This window comes from Vidua macroura, chromosome Z (genome assembly GCF_024509145.1).
Source record: "Vidua macroura isolate BioBank_ID:100142 chromosome Z, ASM2450914v1, whole genome shotgun sequence".
Classification (NCBI taxonomy): domain Eukaryota; kingdom Metazoa; phylum Chordata; class Aves; order Passeriformes; family Viduidae; genus Vidua; species Vidua macroura.
The window spans coordinates 39,718,030-39,736,811 of NC_071611.1; the positions used below are offsets into that span (position 1 = coordinate 39,718,030).

Genomic DNA, 18,782 nt, shown 5'->3' on the forward strand with positions numbered 1-18,782 from the left:
AGTGTGAGGGGCTGTGCAGCTGCCAAGGAGCCTCTGTCCCAGCTCAGGTGGTGCGGGTCTGACGGCCAGGGTGGCTGGCTCCTAGATGGTCGGACAAGGAAGTTCCCCCAAGGGCAACTGCCTGCCGATCCCGGTTGCAAGAGAACGCCCACTCCTCCTCACCGCGAGCCGGTCCGGAGGGTAGTGGAGCCGCCCGAGGGCGATCAGGGCTCGGGGTGAAGAAACACTGGAGAGGCAGGGCCGGTGCCCTCGGGCGAGGGGCGGCAGGAGCCCGCCCCGGCCCCCGGGGCCGCGCGAGAACAGGCGGGGCGGCCCCCGCGCCGCCTCCGCGATCGATGTATGGGCACTCGACAGCGGCAGAGGAGGCAGCGGCGATGGCGCTGAGCGGGGTACGGGTGCTGGAGCTCGCCGGGCTGGCGCCCGCGCCACTCTGCGGGATGATCCTCGCCGACTTCGGAGCGCAGGTGGTGCGAGTCGACCGCCTGTCCCAGTCCGCCGCGGCCTTGGCGCACGGAGACGTGCAGGCCCGCGGGAAGCGCTCTTTGGCGCTAGACCTGAAGCAGCCGCAGGGCGCCGCGGTGCTGAGGCGGCTGTGCGGCAGGGCGGACGTGCTTATCGAGCCCTTCCGCCACGGTGAGGGGCCGCGGCTGCCGGGGAACCGTGCCGGGGCGGCGCTGCGGCCGCGGCGCCCGGGCTGGGCCGTGGGGGGTGAGCGGGAGTTTGGAGGTGCGGAGCCGCGGGTTGCCGTGCTGAGAGGCTCCAGCCTGTCTGTGGCCTCTGCGATACTGAGTGGGAAGCGGGCAGGGAAGAGCTCTGGAGGCGCTGGGGGCGCTTCTGTGTGGCGGATTTGTGCACTGCAGCCGCTGTGTGAAACCGCAAAGACCGCCGGGAGCGCTCACGCAGGGCCGTGCCGCCCGCCGGGCTCTGGAGGAGCAGGAGGGTGTCCGAGCCGAGGGGTCACACCGAGCTTGGAGCCCTGGACGAGCAGGAGGGTGTCCGAGTCCAGGGGTCGCACGGAGCTTGGGGCACCATCCTGTATGATGTCCAGGCCTGCTGCTGAAGTCCAGCTTTTTTGACGGTTGCTGTGGCAGAGTTTGAGCTTAAAATTCCTCTGAAGACAGCAGATCTGGCATTATGGTTACACATTTACAAAGCACATATCCCAGGGAGAGGAATATAAGAGTTACATGTGTTAAATAGAGTAGTATGATTCTGTTGTACGGGGTTACTCTGATTTGGGATCAAATCCAGGTTATGAACTACAGTCTTCATCTTCAAACATCATGACTAATTTTAGGAAGTTGCTTTCTACAAACTAGTCACTTCCTGCCAGACTTAAGTCTACTTTATGAAAGCCTTCCTTGTGTTTTTGCAAGTGCTTTCCATTTTAAATATAAGAAGTGAGACAATTCTTTAAATACTCAATTACAGATTTTTTCAGTTTTTCAAAACCGTCTTTTAAAGAGAACTTTGGTTCATTTTTTAATTACAGTATGCGTATTTACTAATTTATAGGCATGCTTAACATCTGATTTTCAGTAGCAAAATTGATGCCGTTGTAAGATCAATGGACTTTTCAGATTGACTACATTCCCTCTGTTTATAAGACATACACAGGCACTCACCTGATGGTTATGTCAGTATCCTTGGGTGCTCCTTGAGGGTGCTGTTCTGTTAGAAAAGGTCAGGTTGGACAGGGCTTTGTGTACACGAATCTAGTTGAAGATGTCTCTGCTTCCAGCAGGGGGTTGGAGTAAGTGACCTTTACAGCTTCTTTCCAACCCAAACCATTCTATAATCATGCTTCATTGAGCTAGCTGAAATGTTTTGGAGATTTTACAGACAGTTTAGAAATAGGAGACTTTATCAGTTAAACATCATACATCATGGACAGATAGTGTGCCACAAGTAATTATTTTCCTTTGGAAAATGGGTTTATGCTTACGTTAAAATTGTTTGTTTTACTCCCCAGAAGCTGATTAAAAAAAAAAAAAAAAAAAAAAAAAGAGAAAAAGTTACATTCAGCTTTTTCCTTGTAGCTGATCTCCTAGTTTTTCCTTATGAAATTTTATTTTCTTTGGTTTTATGGGTATTTGCTGGGCTTTTTTCTCAGTTGGAAGTACAGGCAATTTTGTAACTAGATACTAGGTTGTCAGGGCCTGTGACTAGGCAGATTTGCCTGAACTAGGGAAATCTGTGACCCATCATGAGACTGCTGGAAAACAGTGAGAAGGTGAGGGCCCAAGCTGCAGAACAGTTTCTTGCAAGGCATGAAGACATGTGGCATTACAACAATGACTTTGTGACACCAGAGGGATTATTTGTCACCCCGTTTCCACTTGTGCATTTGAAAATCATGCGTTTTGCCAAATTTCACTGCTTTCTTGGGAGTAATCACTTGCTGCTGCCCAGTCATTAGTACAGTAGAAATGGATCTGAATTAAATTGGTGGTGTAGTAAAAATATGGACTAGTTTTGTGAGGCAAGCTGGAGTAATAGATTCTGGGGTGGAACAGGCATTGAAATTATGTTATCCTTTTGATTCCAAAATATATGGCCCAGCAGTGCCAGTATAGATCATTGGTAAAAGTCTGATCAAACTGCACTGAACCAGTAAGAAAGTATAATTTATTGCAATTCAAATTTATTCTCTTAAAACCACTGTTTTAGGACTGCAAGATTAAAATTTTTGCCTTGATTTCTTTAAATCCATGCTGATTCAACTTATATACCATTGTTTCTAAAAGTTCCTTATTCCCTGCATTAAAAAAGAGCACATTTACTTGTGTGCGGTTCTTACAAGGTTCTTACACATCATCTGTGGAATAGTGGCATGGTCCAGTCACATCAGTGAGTTAAAACACACAGGAACATGAAGTACTGAGAAATGGTGAGGAAGGTATATTCCAGTAAAATATAGATGAAATTTCAAGTTATTTTAATATGGAAAATGTAAGAGTTTTCTCTTTCTCTTTTTTCCTTGTTTTACCAGCCTTTGGTAGCTTTCTGTCTTGTCCAGTGGTGCATAGTTTTCTGTCAGTCTTTTGGAGAAGTAAAACAGGAATAAAAGCTGAAAAAAAGATCCCTAAAGCCTAATTTCCACTTGGTTTATATTAAAAATTTATGCAGTATGTTGGTAATTGATAATGTTCGTGTTGTGACATGGACACTGAAGTAGAATGTGCTACTTCATAAAGTGCAGTTGAGTTCTGCTGTTGTATACTCTAACTTTGAGCCATTATGTTTTGAGTGTTACTAAATGTGAATTTGAATTCCTTGTCTTTTTAAGGTGTCATGGAAAGACTTGGTCTTGGCCCAGAGGTCCTTCTACAGGAGAATCCCAGACTCATCTATGCTAGACTTACTGGTTTTGGCCAGACAGGAAAATATGCCAAGTCTGCGGGTCATGACATCAATTACTTGGCTTTATCAGGTAGGCTGTAAAATTTTGTTAAATAAAGTTTCTTTCCCCCCTTTGATCAAGATTCAAGAACTTGTTGAAAGCAGATAGCTCAAAATTTATCTGAGGTGCAGTCTGATAAAACAGCTGATCTGAAGAGTGTCAGTGAAATGGGGCTTTCCTTTCACTGTGCTTTCCTCTGATGCTTTCAGTCAGCTCTGGCACTTACTTAGCTCCTCTGTAAACTTCCTCACAAGTCAAAAACTGGTCACAATAAAAGAGGACGTTTCCTACCAGGTTATTAAGATGAAGCAGCTCATTGAGGGGTCCAACCAACCAGTCAGCACACAAAAGGAGGAAATGTGTACTGGACCAGCTGTTTGTTTTGCCAGCAGTGAGCTGTTACTGGCTGGATCAGCATGTCTTCCTAGGCTGTACATTATTTTCCTACCTTTGTGCTATTCTATCTGAATGAAGTATCAAATATTTTTCTGAAGAGAGGACAGGATATTTTCTTCAGGGCCCCTTTCCTAGAAGCTCTGTATACTTATAATCGTGAAAGGACTGCAGATTATTTTATGTGCTTGTGAGCAGATTTTTTTGAGGAAAGAAAAACTAGGCAGCATAAGACAATTGAGATCTTATGCTTTTCTGCTTGTAAATATGTCTCCACTGATACCAGCTGAAAGGAAGAAGGCTTCAAATAAAGTGGAAATGCTACATTTCATTAAAATGTTGTGGATATTATGCTGGTGTATGCTGGTTTTAAGTGGTACGATTTTACAAGTATGCAGTAGCAAACAGAAAAAAAAATTATGCACCTCAGGTGCTGCCCTTCCATGCATGGCCCTACCTCCTGCTCTTCACACTACTTCTGTCACTGATGTGTCTCTGAGCCTGTGAAGGAGGAGAGAAGATGGCCCAGAAGTTCTTGGCTTCCCATTGGATAAAGTAGTTCTTGTAGGAAAGGGATGGAGCAGAGACAATGCAAACCTGGTGATCTGGTATCTCCTACTATGAGGAGTCATATTGTTGTGGAATTAAATTTCTTTAGAGATGGATTCAGTCTTCCCTCATAGAAAATTTTAGAGAGTAGAAAAGAGTAAAGAAAAGATGCCTCATTTGAAACACTTTGACTTCATGTTAAGATGATTTCAAAGTATGACGGTATTTTTATTTGTTAGCAGTGGAGGGAAAGAGTCAGTACAGAAACAGCATGGTCCATCCCTATCTTAGTTTGTAGTACTTTCTGGTTTACAAATAGAATTATTTTTATCTCTGGAGCTGATTTAATCAGTAGTGTTTTGGTTAGTGATATCTTCCTAAAATAATTTTGCTTGAAATTTCACAGATCAAGTTTTTCTGCCTATTAAAAGGAAGTAGAACAAGGTGTTTGAGAGGTGTCATTCCTCAAAAATGAGATCTCATATTCTGAGTATTTTCCTAATGAGCTTTGGCTTCCTTTAAATAAAAAATAGATTGTGTTAGGAACTCTTAAGAAGTCAGTATATTAATTTTCTGGTGCCTGTGACAACTTGTTAGACTATTAAAAGGAAAGTTTTAGGCAGCAGCAGGGGTTTTACTCCTGCACTGCAGGATTTGGAAACCTTTTATACCATGCACTCTGTTGCTTGCCTATAGGAAGTGCATTAGACTATTAGTTAATTAAACAGTGCATCAGTTTAATGATGCACAGTTTAGTGCATCGTACGCAATTCTCGGGAAATTCTGACCATGTACTCTGCAAGTCTCAGGTCTCAGGCCACAGACACAGGAGAGGGATGATCACACTGCAGTTTCTTGCTTGCCCAAAGGGAATTGCTATGAGGCAATTACAAAGAGTAAGGTCACAGTAAAGACGTTGTTCAGGGTGGCAGAGAAATGCTAACAAATTCTAAGCTCGGACTGAAGTAAACTAGCTTAGCCTTTACTCTAATTCCTTTTGTTTCTGCATAATTGCTGGCATAAACATAGGTTCCTTGTGTTTACATTGCATGCATTCAGAGATAACCTTCCTGTGTTAGTCACTTGTTCTTAGATGCAACCTGTTTTTTTCCAAAGGTAGTTGGAGAGGCAGGATAGGACTGAAGCACAGTTGTCAGTGTGAGATGCTTTGTGATGATTATTAGTTCATTTTTTATGAGCACATAAGACTATACATCTGCATTTTTACTTTAAAATATTCAAAGAAGAACACTTTATCAAAGTGGCTTTGAGACACATCCATAATGCCTCTTATGGGCGAGATTCAGTGCATGTACAAAGTACTAATATAGAATTACTGCACCCAGGGTTGGGTTTTTTAAATAAAATTTTGTCCCTATGTAGTCAAAATATCCACATCTATCTGTGAGAGTTTTTTAATCTCTTTAATTAATTACATCTTCCCTAATGTGATTTCATACATTTTTACTCTTGTGAATTAAAGAGCCAGCCAAGCAGAAATAAAAAACATTAGAAGATTGCTTTATGCCTTATTTATTTGCATAGTTTGAAAAGAATGCTTTTAATTGTAGAAATCAATGTTTATAATTAATTTTATGCTTATCCGTGCTTTGTTTTCTCTTTTGTCAGGTGTGCTGTCAAAGCTGGGTAGAAAGAATGAAAATCCTTATGCACCTGTAAACCTTCTGGCTGATTTTGCTGGTGGGGGTGTCATGTGTGCACTGGGCATTGTTATAGCCCTCTTTGAACGTGCCAGATCTGGCAGAGGGCAGGTCATTGATGCAAGTATGGTAAGCTTGTTCTCAAGGAACTTGTGGTTTCTCAGGCTTTCTTAGGTGTTCTCCTACTCTAAATCTGGGAAAGGGAGGAGATTGTAAAGTTTAAAATTGAGAATTTGGGAAAGGGAAAGTGAGTGATCTCATAAAGTGGCTATTCCTTCTCATGAAAGCAATTTTCATGAATCACTGCTGGCATAACATCCTTATGTCATGCACACATACTGCAGCCTCTCCCCTCTCCCTGCTTTTGCCTGTCTGACTTCTTCACAAAGTATTAGCTCTAGGTATTTGATGAATAAGTGTGGTGTATGGAGATAAGGTGTATAATAAACAATTGGCTTACTGCGTAATAGCAAAAATGACAATACTCTTGCAATAAAAATTGCATTAGCTTTATTCAAGATACATCTTCTTATGATTTTGTGACAGGTCATATCTTATTTAGAAACCCTGTTCGCTGGGATAGTTACACTGCCTATGGATCATTGCCAAGAAGTCAATTTCAAACAGAAATAAATGAAAGGCTAAATTAGCTTAATAATGAATATTTTTTCCACTGGAAGGCCACCTACTTATACACAGAGAAAATGAAAAACTTAACAAGTGGAGTTCTATAGATGTTTGTTGGGTTTTTTTTTCTCTGTTTTCTCCAGTAAGCTGAATGATGGATGAGCTATTGTGTTTAGTAAATTTACAGGTGATACACATATGTGAAGGACTACAAGTATGCTGGACTTGGAATAGAATTGAAAATGACCTTTTCAGATTGGAGCCATGACCTGAAAGAACTGGCTGCCATTCATGGACATTGCTGCTCTGTAGTCCTTTGTAAGCAGAAACAATTTGTTGTACAAGTACAGTAACAGTAAGAGAACAATTGGCTAAAGTACAATCATGGGAGTTTTTCATAGTCACAAGCTGAACATAAGTCAACAATATCATGCTGTTACAAAACACATACATACTGTATTAGGATGTATAAACAGGAAATAGAGCCAGCAAAGCTTCTGAAGCAATTATTCTAATCTATTCAATTTTTATGAAGTCTCAGGAAAATAACATTTCAGACACTGACCATCATCTTTCAAAGTTGCTAATTTGAGGAAGACCAAGTAGCACAAGAAAAATTATGACCTAAAAGAAGAATTGAAGGAGATTGTGTATTTGTGAAATAAAAACTGTGAAAAATTGTAACAAGTCTTCGAATACTGAAAAAGATACTTTTTGTAGTATTATCAAATTTTCCATATCACAATTCAGCGAAGTAAAGGAATTTGTTAGAAGAGGAATCAGTTAAGTCTGCTAATGTTCTAAGGAAATTTGTAGCTCATTTGGAGTAGAACGTGTTGTGGGGCTTTTTTAAGCCCTTAAAATTGTGTCTTCCAATTTTTTCTTGTCTCCTTATAATTGTGGAATTTACAGTTTCCTGCTGATGTGCCTGGTGAACTGTGAAATGGACGGAATATTGTCCAGTATCACAGGATGTACTTTACCTAGCATTTGGTCATATTCCTTATTTCTTGAATAGACTTTCAGTGACACAGTTGATGAAAATCATCCATGCATCATCAGCAGTAAAGACTGCAATAAGTTGACTGGTGGGTGAGCCTGTTTTTACAACTAAGTTTTTTTTTGGGCGTTTTTTTTTTGTTGTTTTTTTTTTTTTTTTTTTGTGGAAGAAATTGTTTTAAAAATCACAACACTGCAGCATTTCAGCTGTTTTAACACTGTTTTTGCTTAAGAGACTCTTTACTTAAGCTGTTGTACAATTTAGGTAGTCTGAAGATGTTAAAGACTCAGACACATGGTACAATTTTCTACAGTAGAAACTGCACTGTGCAAAAAGCAGACAATGGGTCCTGCATTTCATCTGCCTGTCTCAGAAGAATTAAGTGCCTGGCCTGAATTGATTCCTGTTGGTTGCTGTCCCTTCTCATTGATCCTATAGGGATCATGGCTATCTTACAGGAAGCCAGATAGTTGCCACGTAGAGTGGACACTGGGATGTGACACAGTAGGCACAATTGTACCTCTTCATTCTTGCACCACACTGGAACAGAGACATGTGAGTCAGGGACACAATTTGGGTTCACTAGAGTTTCAGCCACAGAACCTTCTGCTAATGATAGGCATCTGACTGAGAATAACTCACTCTTTGTGAAAAGACAGTCACAGGAAAGCATGCTGGTAGTAATAGCTTGCATAATAGTCTCATGGCAGGAGCACTTAACAGTGCATCAGAAGACTGAGGTTCTGGGTTTTCCTCAGCCTGGAGGTACTCAAAACCAAAATGCCCACATCCTAGAAGCCTTCATCAGTCACAAGGATAGTTTCAGTTGGTGTGAATTCATTCCCACTTTTGTTTGAGCTGTTTTCAACAAATTGTGGAAAGAACAGAAGGCTTGAGGAGCAGACAGGTCACCCATTAGGGTGATGCCTCTGGATTCTTGTGTCTGCTTCAGAGACTGCAGATGTTCGTAACATGAGGGAGACATGAAACACATAACTCTTACTGTAATCATTCTGCAATTAGACTTAAGTGGAGACTCTCCATGTTATCCTTTTCATGTTGTAAAAGAAGGTGACCACATTAGAGAGTGTGTGGTGTTACTTTTACATGCCTCTGGAGGTCTGGTGCAGATGTTAAGACACTTTTTTTATTTGTCTCTGAATTGTGGTGGGCCTCAGGCAGAACCTAGCTGACCAGTTGCCCAGACATAGATATTTCTAAAGTCCCTATACCAGTCAAAAACAGATGTACTGTTTTATTTTAAGTGTTTCCTGGGTAAGTAGCACATAGATGTTGTACATCTGCGGACTAAGAATTATGTCAGGACCAAAATGTAGTTTTCAGTTAGGTCTTATTCTGATATTTTCCCCATCTTTTACTATCCTTACTTTCAGTGCTTTTTGTGTAATACTACTTTTTGTTAATATGAGCAGTGCAATATCAGGTCATTAGTAAAACAAACTTTATTTTAACATCCTTGCAATAATTTTGCAGATCTGCAGATGAAGATATGCAGTATTTTCTCATATGAAAGTACTGTAATTGACTTTAACATGTGACAGTGAGGATAGAAGTATTCCTGTCCTTGAAGCAGTACTAGAGAAGAGTCAAAGTAAAACACCTTAAATGAAGAAGCCCTCTTGACTGCATGCTTCAGCAATTTGCATGTTTTAAATTTTTGCATAGAAAGGTATAAACTAATAGATCTTTCCACATGAAAATTTAGTAGCCTTTTTTTTTTTTTTTTTTTTTGGTACAGTGTCTATTCTTTTCTCTATAGACAATATTAGGTTAGTTTTATGCAGCTGAAAATACATGAATCAAGTGATACTCAGAATAATACAGCTCAGGTTTTAATCTGTTCTACTGGAATGTTTCTGGTCACACACTATTAACTGGCTTATCTTTGCTTACAGTACTTTCAATACAGTTGAAAGAAAATTAATTGTGCTGATGAGCAAAACTGTAGGATGTGATTTTTCTTGAAAGACTGTCCCAGCTTTGGTAATTATTGAAAAGCTGAACAAACTGAATTTTCATCTAGGTGTACTGCACAAAGACAAAATTTCGAGGAGCTATTTGGACTGGAATTACTCATGTTTTCTAGCATTGCATTCATCAGACTCTTGTCTATGTAGAGATTCCTTTGTTATGTGTGTGTAGCTGCCAGTGATGACAGCTTTTGTTTTAACGTAGCATTGGAAATTTTATTTTATTTCCTTCAAATTTTCTGCTCAAAATAGCAGTCTTCCTATAATCAGTATATTTAAAGGAAATTTGGTATTTATAGGACTGGCACATATACCTTGTTTTCCAGAGGTTTAAAAGGTGTTGATGGCTGTCTGATGCTTAATGTTGCATAGAGCTAAGAAGCTCATCCCATCACTTGTAATTACTCCCTCATAGTGAGCTTGCTAAATGAGGAAGCTTTGGTCATTGAAAGGGCGTTGCCCATCTGAAGCTGCCTGACTACATTTATGCTCTTTCTTATTCTCTATTTCTAGATTATTTCACATATGCAGTGTAAACAGTAATTGAAAATTTTAAGAAACGGAACTGCTTACCAGCGATTCTGTCATTAAAAATCTTAGAAAAGGGCAGAATTGGGAATAGCTTTTTGTTGTTTTGTTTTATACAGAATTTAGATAACATGCCAACTAATTTACTGGAGCTTTTTTTTTTTTTTCCCCTCTAAATCTTCAAGGTAGAAGGAGTAGCATACCTAAGTTCTTTCCTGTGGAAGTCACAAAATTTGGGACTTTGGAGCCAGCCTCGAGGTGAAAACCTGCTAGATAGTGGTGCGCCTTTTTATGAAATCTACAGGACCTCTGATGGAAAATTCATGGCTGTTGGTGCCATTGAGCCTAAATTTTATAACCAGTTAATAAAAGGTGAGTAGGTTGGAGCAATTGTTACAGAACAGCAAAGCATGATTGTGTGAATTCTTTCACAGTTGGTTTTGATTCATAATGCATAGTTCACAGAATCACTAGGTTGGAAGAGACCTTCAAGATCATCGAGACCAGCCCATGTTCTACACCTCAACTATCCATGGCACCAAGTGCCACATCCAGTCTTTTTTTAAACACATCCAGGAATGGTGACTCCACCACCTCCCCAGGCAGACCATTCCAGTACTTTATCAATCTTTCAGTAAAAAACTTCCTCCTAAAAAATGGGAAATGTGATTTCTTTGTAAAAGTCAAACACTTCCTGAAGCTAGTTGGGTAGTTGTGCAGCAGTTTAATTGACTTTGTTTTTCCAGCCATTAATTTATTTCCTTTTCAACCTGATCTTGAAAAAGAACATATAGTTGATCATTCCATCATCGATTATTTGCAGTTCTTTGAAATGTTTTTCTCATCTCATCCCCAAGAGATTTTCGTGCTTGCATAGTAGCTGAAGAAAAAAGTAAATATAAAACTGTATCAAAGTAAAATTCAAGCCCTTGCCCTGGGAGTTAGGTAATTTGGAATTCCAATAAATATCTTCAGGGAGAATGCTTGTATTAAGTACAAAGCAAATGAGAAAAAAATAAGGCTGCATACCCAAATACCCATATGTTTGGCTTCAGTGATCAAACACTGGCCTGCAGTATTCATGGCCTGCAGTATTTTGTTCTTTGGAGACTAAGTTGAATCACTTAAGCTACAGGACTGGGATAGAATCTGTACTTGTTCAAAAAGCATCAAAATTCTGCAGTGGGTGTGGTCCTGTTTGTGACTCGTTCTCTGTGAACCTTTTCTGGACAGTCCTAACTTCTTTTTATTTATCATTGCTACGGGGCAAGACTTGGGCTTTTCTCTCTCAGCCAGGTTATCTAGAGATAGGCCTGTGATGGATGAAACCAGTGGCCAGGTGATACAACATGGTCACTGATGGTCTCTGTCTTCATTAGATGACTCTTTACTGAGGAAAATGCTAAAATTCTGTTTTTCTTTTAGTTATTTCTCAGAAATTTAGAGCTTAAAGTTAGAGCAACTGTGAATTCTTCTGCTTATGTTGGGGCACCCACACTGGACAACTTTATTTTCATGTTTGGAAGTACTCCTATGTTTACAGTGCAGAGAAGTTGCTTGATTTTAACAGCTGAGGTTTCAAAAACAGTTATTCCAGCAATAAAGAGCTAGTATGTATCCACTTGTAAGTAGACAACGACTGCAATCATTGTTGCACGTTTCAGTCTGTTTCTGCCATATTTTAAAAATCCAACATATATGCTACAGTCTTTGAGGAAATTTTGCTTTTGCTTGTAATTGTATATCACTGTCTTTGCTTGTTTACACTCAGTGAGTTTCCTTGGTTTATTTTGTGAAAATGTGTTGTTTAAAGTAAATGACCAAATTCAAGATTTTCTCATAATATTGAATTTAAAGTAACTGCTCTTTTGTTATTTTGTTTGAGGTGCATATCATGATCTGTTCAGATATACACGTAGGAAATATTTATTCCTTTCAGCACTTAGGGTTTCAATCTTTCTGAAGCAATAGTGCACTAAATTAGAAGAGCAGAACCTTCTTGTGACTTAGGGATAATTTCCTTTCTGGGATACTTATTGCAGAAATTAAATTCAGAACTTAAGCCTTTGAATATTACAGGGAAGAGAAAGGTGCCTGTGAGAATTGTATTGCTCTTTCACCAATCAGAGGATCTTTGACTTAAGCTGAGTCGTCTGTTTCAGGCATTAACCCCAGCTTTGAAGTGGGTTTAAAATGCTCTGTTCCAGTTGCAATTTCCATACTTTCATTTCATAGCTTTTCTCCATATTTCTGGTCAGTTCTGCTGGTGAGCAATTTGGTGCTGTTCCAGATGAAATATATTCAAAAACCACTGGATGTCTCTCTGTCCATATTCAGAGGGTAGATCAGTTTTGCCACTCCCATAGAATGAGAGTACAAGGATATGGATGTAGCAGATGTCAGTTGGAGATTTAAAGACTGCAGAATTGAGAAAGGAGTGTGATGTCTCTGAACAATTTGTCTCTACTCAAAGAATTCTGCTTAGCCAAAGCGGAACTGATTTCCTTTTGGTTTTGGTTTACTTCAGTGTTTCCCTGCAGAGTTCCTGCAGGAGCCCAATGCTGGACCCAAGTGCAGTTAATGACATGGTGAGGAAAGTTCTTAAGGAGGCTGCAGAGGGAAACTAAATTACAGACAATAAAGCATATTAATTTAAGAATATTGTTGGCTTTGTAGATTGTGCTCAGCAGGGACAACTGCCAGAAATTGCCAGAAACGTATTAATTAAATAAATTTCAAAAAGGCTTTATGAGAAACTGAAGCTATGTAAAACAGATGGAGTATAGAAGTATTTTGGGCTCACTATTGACTATTTGCTATTAACAGACAAGCTGTAGTCCTTTTGGCGGTATTAATTTTATTGCTACAAAAATCAGACAATAAATAGCTAAAATGCCTTGGCATCTTATGAAAAATATGATGGAAGAAACATTTGCTACTAATGTTAAGCCTTGATCTTTTGACAGAAAGAGACAGAATGTCTTTCTGACCTGTGAATTGCTTCTGCGAGTTTGTTCTGTTTTTTAGCAATAGCTGCTTAGTCTTGCTGCAGCCAGGCTACAAGGGGTTTGAAGAACACAGTAAATACTGTGGAGCAGGTGAGATTAAAGGTTTAATTCTGAGTTATATGGTGTAAAGTCAGTTACAGAGGGTGAACTTAGTGTCCACTTACTTTAATACAGAAAGCACTGACAGTCACTGAAGTACTGAACTTCAGTTCCTACTCCACATACTACTTCAGTACTCCTGCATTGTATTATTTCTGTTTAAAAAAAAGAAGGAAAAATTCTGAAGGAGTTAAAAACATAGTTTACATCATTATGGAGGATTTCCATGGGACTCTCCATTTTGTGATTAAGTATTGTGTCTTGTATTAAAAATCTGCTGATATACTGAATGCAGTACCACATTGTTACTGAGACATGCAACATGGGCAAACAGTTTTCCTCATTATGTTTTAGACTCAGTTATACATAATGTTATGTTTTATTTTAATGTATTTATTTTGATAAGCATTGTACAAATACTGTAGAGGGCCAGGCTTCTGCTGCATCAAAACATTTGCAATTGTGGTAATTGAGTATGTCAGCTTGGAGTACAGCTATGGATGCATTTGCAATGAGGCCTGTAGTACTGTGGGCCTGATCAACTGTCACTTCCTAAAAAAAACTTAAGTTTCAGAAACATTGATCAGAGAAAAAACTTTACATTGTTACTTTAATGAAAATTCACTACTCTCTTCTGAAATACGGGATATTCTGAAATTCAATTCCCTGTCACAGTGAGAACAAATTTTATTTAGTCAGAAAAAGAACAATGACCTTCACCTTGCAGCTGTTGTTTAGCCCAAAATTAAGGTTTCCCATGACAGATGATTTTATTCGGTCATGTTATGACAACATCATTTCCAAATTACTCTGCTACGACCATACATTTTTGAAAAGAAAATTAGCAGGTTAAACCAAGAAAATCCTGAACAAAACTCTGCTTTTAAAATAGTATGACTGAAATAATATAAAAATCTGTTTTAATTTCTGACATACCAAAGCAGTTTCAGTGATTTATCTAATGAATTTTGCTGGTTTCTTTCTCTTGAAATTGGTGCCTGATCTTACTATAGTTTGACTAAGATGTTCTGTAGAAATAGGGATTTCAGTTTGCTCCATCAATAAACAATGTGGGGATATATGTCAATAGAGCTATAGCATTTGAAGGAGATTTAAAGTTACATCATTATAGGGAGACAATATTTCACTTTTCAAAAATAATTTCAAAGCTGTACTAAAGTAGATTGACTGTGCTTTTCCATAAAAAAACTCCTAGATGAAAATTTAAACAAAAAGACTTGGAACTAAGTTGTGATTGCTTTATAAGATACTCTGTGTAAAAGATACTTTGCTTTTCATTACACTGGGTGAAGTCTGTGCTCCTGTGGTATCCCAGGCAATTACGTACCATGTAATAGTTTCCTTGTTGAGTCAGTCACTGCTGCTCTGATACTGCTCGTCTGTGCCACAAATGGTGAGCACACGCTGGAAAATGAGAACTTGTAGTGCTTAAATGCTCTCAGTTCATCCTGTTTAAAACTGAAGTCTTCAGTGGTAAGCAGAAAATGAGCATGTAATATTAAATTCCGGCTTCTGCATATTGTTCCAGTTTGCCAGAGAATGTGCAGTGAGGCTCAGCCAACTTCCCATCTGCCATAATCATTAAAAATAATTGTGTAATGGGATAATGGTAGAGCTCTGCTCATGTTGGACCGCCTGCTAGAAGCCAAACCATAGTTAATAAGAAAACGAGTACTGTGAAACTGAGTTTCCACTTCACAAGATTCCATGCTTTGAGACAGAAGCTCAGGTAGTGAGTATTTTACTTTCCTTTTGTGGAAGGTAAATTTGTCTCACCTCTTACTATGAACTACTTATAGTTCATAAGTAAACTATACTGCACTGTTTGTCACTAGTGGAAGACTCTGAAAATCAATACTAAAATTAATTTTGAAAATACTGCTAGCTTTTATCTGATCATTATGTTCAACCAGTGTGAGTTACCTTCAGCTGATCTCATTTTAAGATGACATGAATGGTTATGGACACAAGAGTGTAAGTTCAGTGATTTAAGGTGCACATGGCTTGATAAAACCATAAGGACTTATCATTTGTAGTATAATTTATTGTGGTATCCACAGGCATTTCTAATAAGATGTGAGAATACTTATTTTGTCTTTGACTGTGATGAATTTCTTCTGAGAGTGAACAACTGCAAGGCTGTGTTTCTGAGTCTGGAGACTGGCAATTTCTGTGTGTTTTCCTTTGAAGTGCCAAAGTACCATTTCAAAGCATGTATTCATTTTCAAAACTTATGTTTAATAATCTTGTGATCAACAGTGAAATTCTTAAATACTGTGTTAAACTGGGGGCGGGGGTACTGTGGGCCCTAAGAAGTGCATATTTTACAAATTATGAATGGAGAGAAAGAACTTACGGAGCAGAAGAAAAGGAGTTATCTCCCTTTCTTCTCCCCTGTATGTTTAAGCAGCAATATGTCTACCTCACTCAGTGGCAAGGAAGCCATAGAAAGACAAGATATTTTAGGTGTTTTCTGCTTATCTACAGTTAAAGACAAGAGGAGGTCTCTGTAAATTCTGTCTACAAACAGCCCTCTATGAACCAAGCCTGTAACACTTGTTAGTCTGATTAACTATCTAATACCAGATAACCAAAGATATAAAAAAAGAATGCTCAAAATTCAATTTTGCAGAGCTCTACATTTCCTTTGCCTTTTAACAGGGAACTGCTGTTTTCTAAGAAGATCTTTTTTTTGCTACTTATGCATTATGATGATAATTGTTTTCTAGTCTTTCTAAATTCTCAAATTAGCTTCTTTTGTATCCCTGCTTTTTCTGAATTTTTCCTGCTGTGTTCATGCTCCTGAATTTCACAATGTGACTGTTAGAACAGCCTTCAGTAGATCACTTCTGATTTCTATTTGGTATCATATATTCTGCTTATACTTCTGTACTATCTCCATTTTGAAACTGTAATTCAATTGCCTTTTCTCTTTCTTGTTTTTTACCTCCTTTTTGAGATAATCTCTACAATAAGTGATAAAAATTCTTGCATCTCCTTGAAGTAGCAGAATGAAAGAGCAAAGACTGCAGACAGCAGAATCATGAGAACAGAAACAGATATTGGAAACTGTTCTGGCAGCATAGAAGAGATGTAAGCTCCCCGGTGAGAAGGGATGTGATGCTTAGTTCAGGGATAGACCTAAGACTTGCCTAGTTGAGGAAATTTTCATTACAAGGCCTTGTGTACCCATGCTTTGCTCTGGTGTCTCAGAAGGGATGTGCTTAGTGCATACCTGGGTGGTCCTTGCAACTGAGATGGAAAGCAAGGTTATTGAGCAGTTAGTGAGTGAAAGGGCTGAGGGAATTGGAACCTGGGAAGCGTGCTGGAGCAGAGGGAGCAGGAGATACTGCTGGAGCCTCTGGACAGTGGAGTGAAGAAGCAGGTCACTCTGCCTGCAGGCACCTGCAGCTGAGCTGCCACATGTGGATCAAGCTGGGCACATTTATCCACACCATCTTCTCATCTGGGGCTAGAAATAGCCCCATCATGTTGAACTTCAAACATTGTAGCTTGCTGAATGTCCCGCTCTGGCAGATGTGCTGTCTCCTGAGAGATAAGTGTATTGCTGTAGTCCAGTATCAGCAATGATGAGAGACACAGGGAGACTCTGAGAGATGGTCAGAAGAATCCAAATTTATATGCTTATATACTATTCTTGGAGGGCTAGTAATGTTTTTCTACAATGGTTGGGTTAATCATCACATAAACTTACACATTTTACAACATCTCTTGCTTGCAGAACTTGATGTGATTTTCTTTTCTGGTAAGTCAGTCTGATTTGATCTTCAACTAGTCTTGATTTAATCCTCGAAGTTCTGTTTGCTTTTGCCAAGGCATCCTGACTATCAAATCTCTTATGCTAACCAGGTCCAAAGTCTGTCATCTGTCTTGTGTGTAAATTATCTAAGCTGTACGATAGTTAAACTTTGCTTTTCTCCTTTCAGGTCTTGGGCTAAATTTAGATGAACTCCCTTCTCAGATGAGTTTCTCCCACTGGCCTGAAATGAAGAAAAAATTCGCATCCATATTTGCACAGAAGACGCAGGATGAGTGGTGCAGCATATTTGATAGCACTGATGCCTGTGTGACCCCTGTTTTATCCTTCAAGGATGCTGCCTCACATCAGCATAACAAAGAAAGAAATTCTTTTATCAAAAATGATGAGGAAGAGATAAGTCCTAGACCTGCTCCTGTTCTATCAAGGACTCCTGCTGTTCCATCATGTAAGAGAGATCCTTTTATAGGAGAGCACACAGAGGAGATACTTCTAGAATATGGGTTTACTAAGCAAGAGATTGATAAACTTCATTCTGATAAAGCAATAGAATTGAAGGACCTAAAAGCTAATTTATAATCTCTTGACTGTGCATATCAGATAAATTTCAGGCTGATAGTGTAAGCTTTTATGCTTTAAAATTGAACTATATGACACATAAATTTTGGCATAATATTAATTTTAAATAATTTATATTTTTTAAATTATTGACATTTTAAATTTAATTTGAAAACAGACTTACATTGATCTGTTTTCTAGAATGATACTACAGTTGTGATCTGAAGGTCTACGTAGTTTACTTTTTAAGCACCTGTAAACTCTCAGAATGTTTAAATATTGTGTCCTTTGGTTTGATTATTTTAATTCTTGGTTACACCATTGATTTGCAATACATGTTGTAATTACCTGAAAGCAATTATTTTAATAAAATGTAGTTATATTCTTCTTAAATGAGTGATTGTGCTGTTTATTCATGAATTAGAAGGGATTTTTAAAATCTATTTTTCGTATCATTAATTTGCTTTATCATGCTGAAACTATAGTCTAACTAACTAACATATTCTCATATGTGCTGCTGCAGAGCTATTATCTCAAAGTTGATCTATTTAACAGCCTGACTACATTTTCTCAATGCAGTCTCCTTATTATATATTACATTTAGAATATCACCTTGGCTAGAAACTAAATTCAGAATCAATTTGGATTATTTTTAAAATATCTGGCAAATAATAGTCCTTTCCTCTCCTTATGGAAAAATGGTAGGCAACTTTGCTGCACAGGTTTTAAACAATGGTTTTTCCATGATAGTTTTCACTTCCTTCATACTTTCATTTGAAACCACCTCTTTCAAGACAAAAGAAAATAAGCTTTTATAAAAAATTAGTTATATGGTATTAATAAAGTATTGTCCAATGTGTGAGGAGTTATGACATGAAGGGTTGGATGTTCTGATTATTTTGTCTGTTTTGCTGAAGATTGGTTTGTTGGTTACAAAGGCTTCCAAAGCTGAGCTATACTTTAGCTCATTCTAATGTGTTGTGGGAAAAATGTCAACATTATTACCATAAAAAAACCTTTTGCATTTTACTACATAAACCCCAGCCTGGAAGCAAGAATTATCTAATAGGTCCTGGCAAGTTGTCTAAATCATAAGCAAAAACACCTGAGGTTTCCAGCTGATAATCAGTCTAGTGTAAGCTACTGAACATTATACAAGGCTGCCA

The 18,782-nt window shown here is 38.7% G+C and overlaps 1 protein-coding gene across 1 annotated transcript; it reads left to right on the forward strand.

Annotated features, from left to right (window-relative positions):
• Positions 1-38: 38 nt before the first annotated feature.
• Positions 39-18,009, forward strand: AMACR (alpha-methylacyl-CoA racemase). The gene is made up of 5 exons (XM_054004143.1): positions 39-633; positions 3,290-3,433; positions 5,975-6,135; positions 10,338-10,524; positions 17,228-18,009. Exons 1-5 carry the CDS (start codon positions 336-338, stop codon positions 17,635-17,637), a joined length of 1,200 nt encoding a protein of 399 aa, XP_053860118.1. The 5' UTR covers positions 39-335; the 3' UTR covers positions 17,638-18,009.
• The last annotated feature ends 773 nt before the right edge of the window (positions 18,010-18,782 follow it).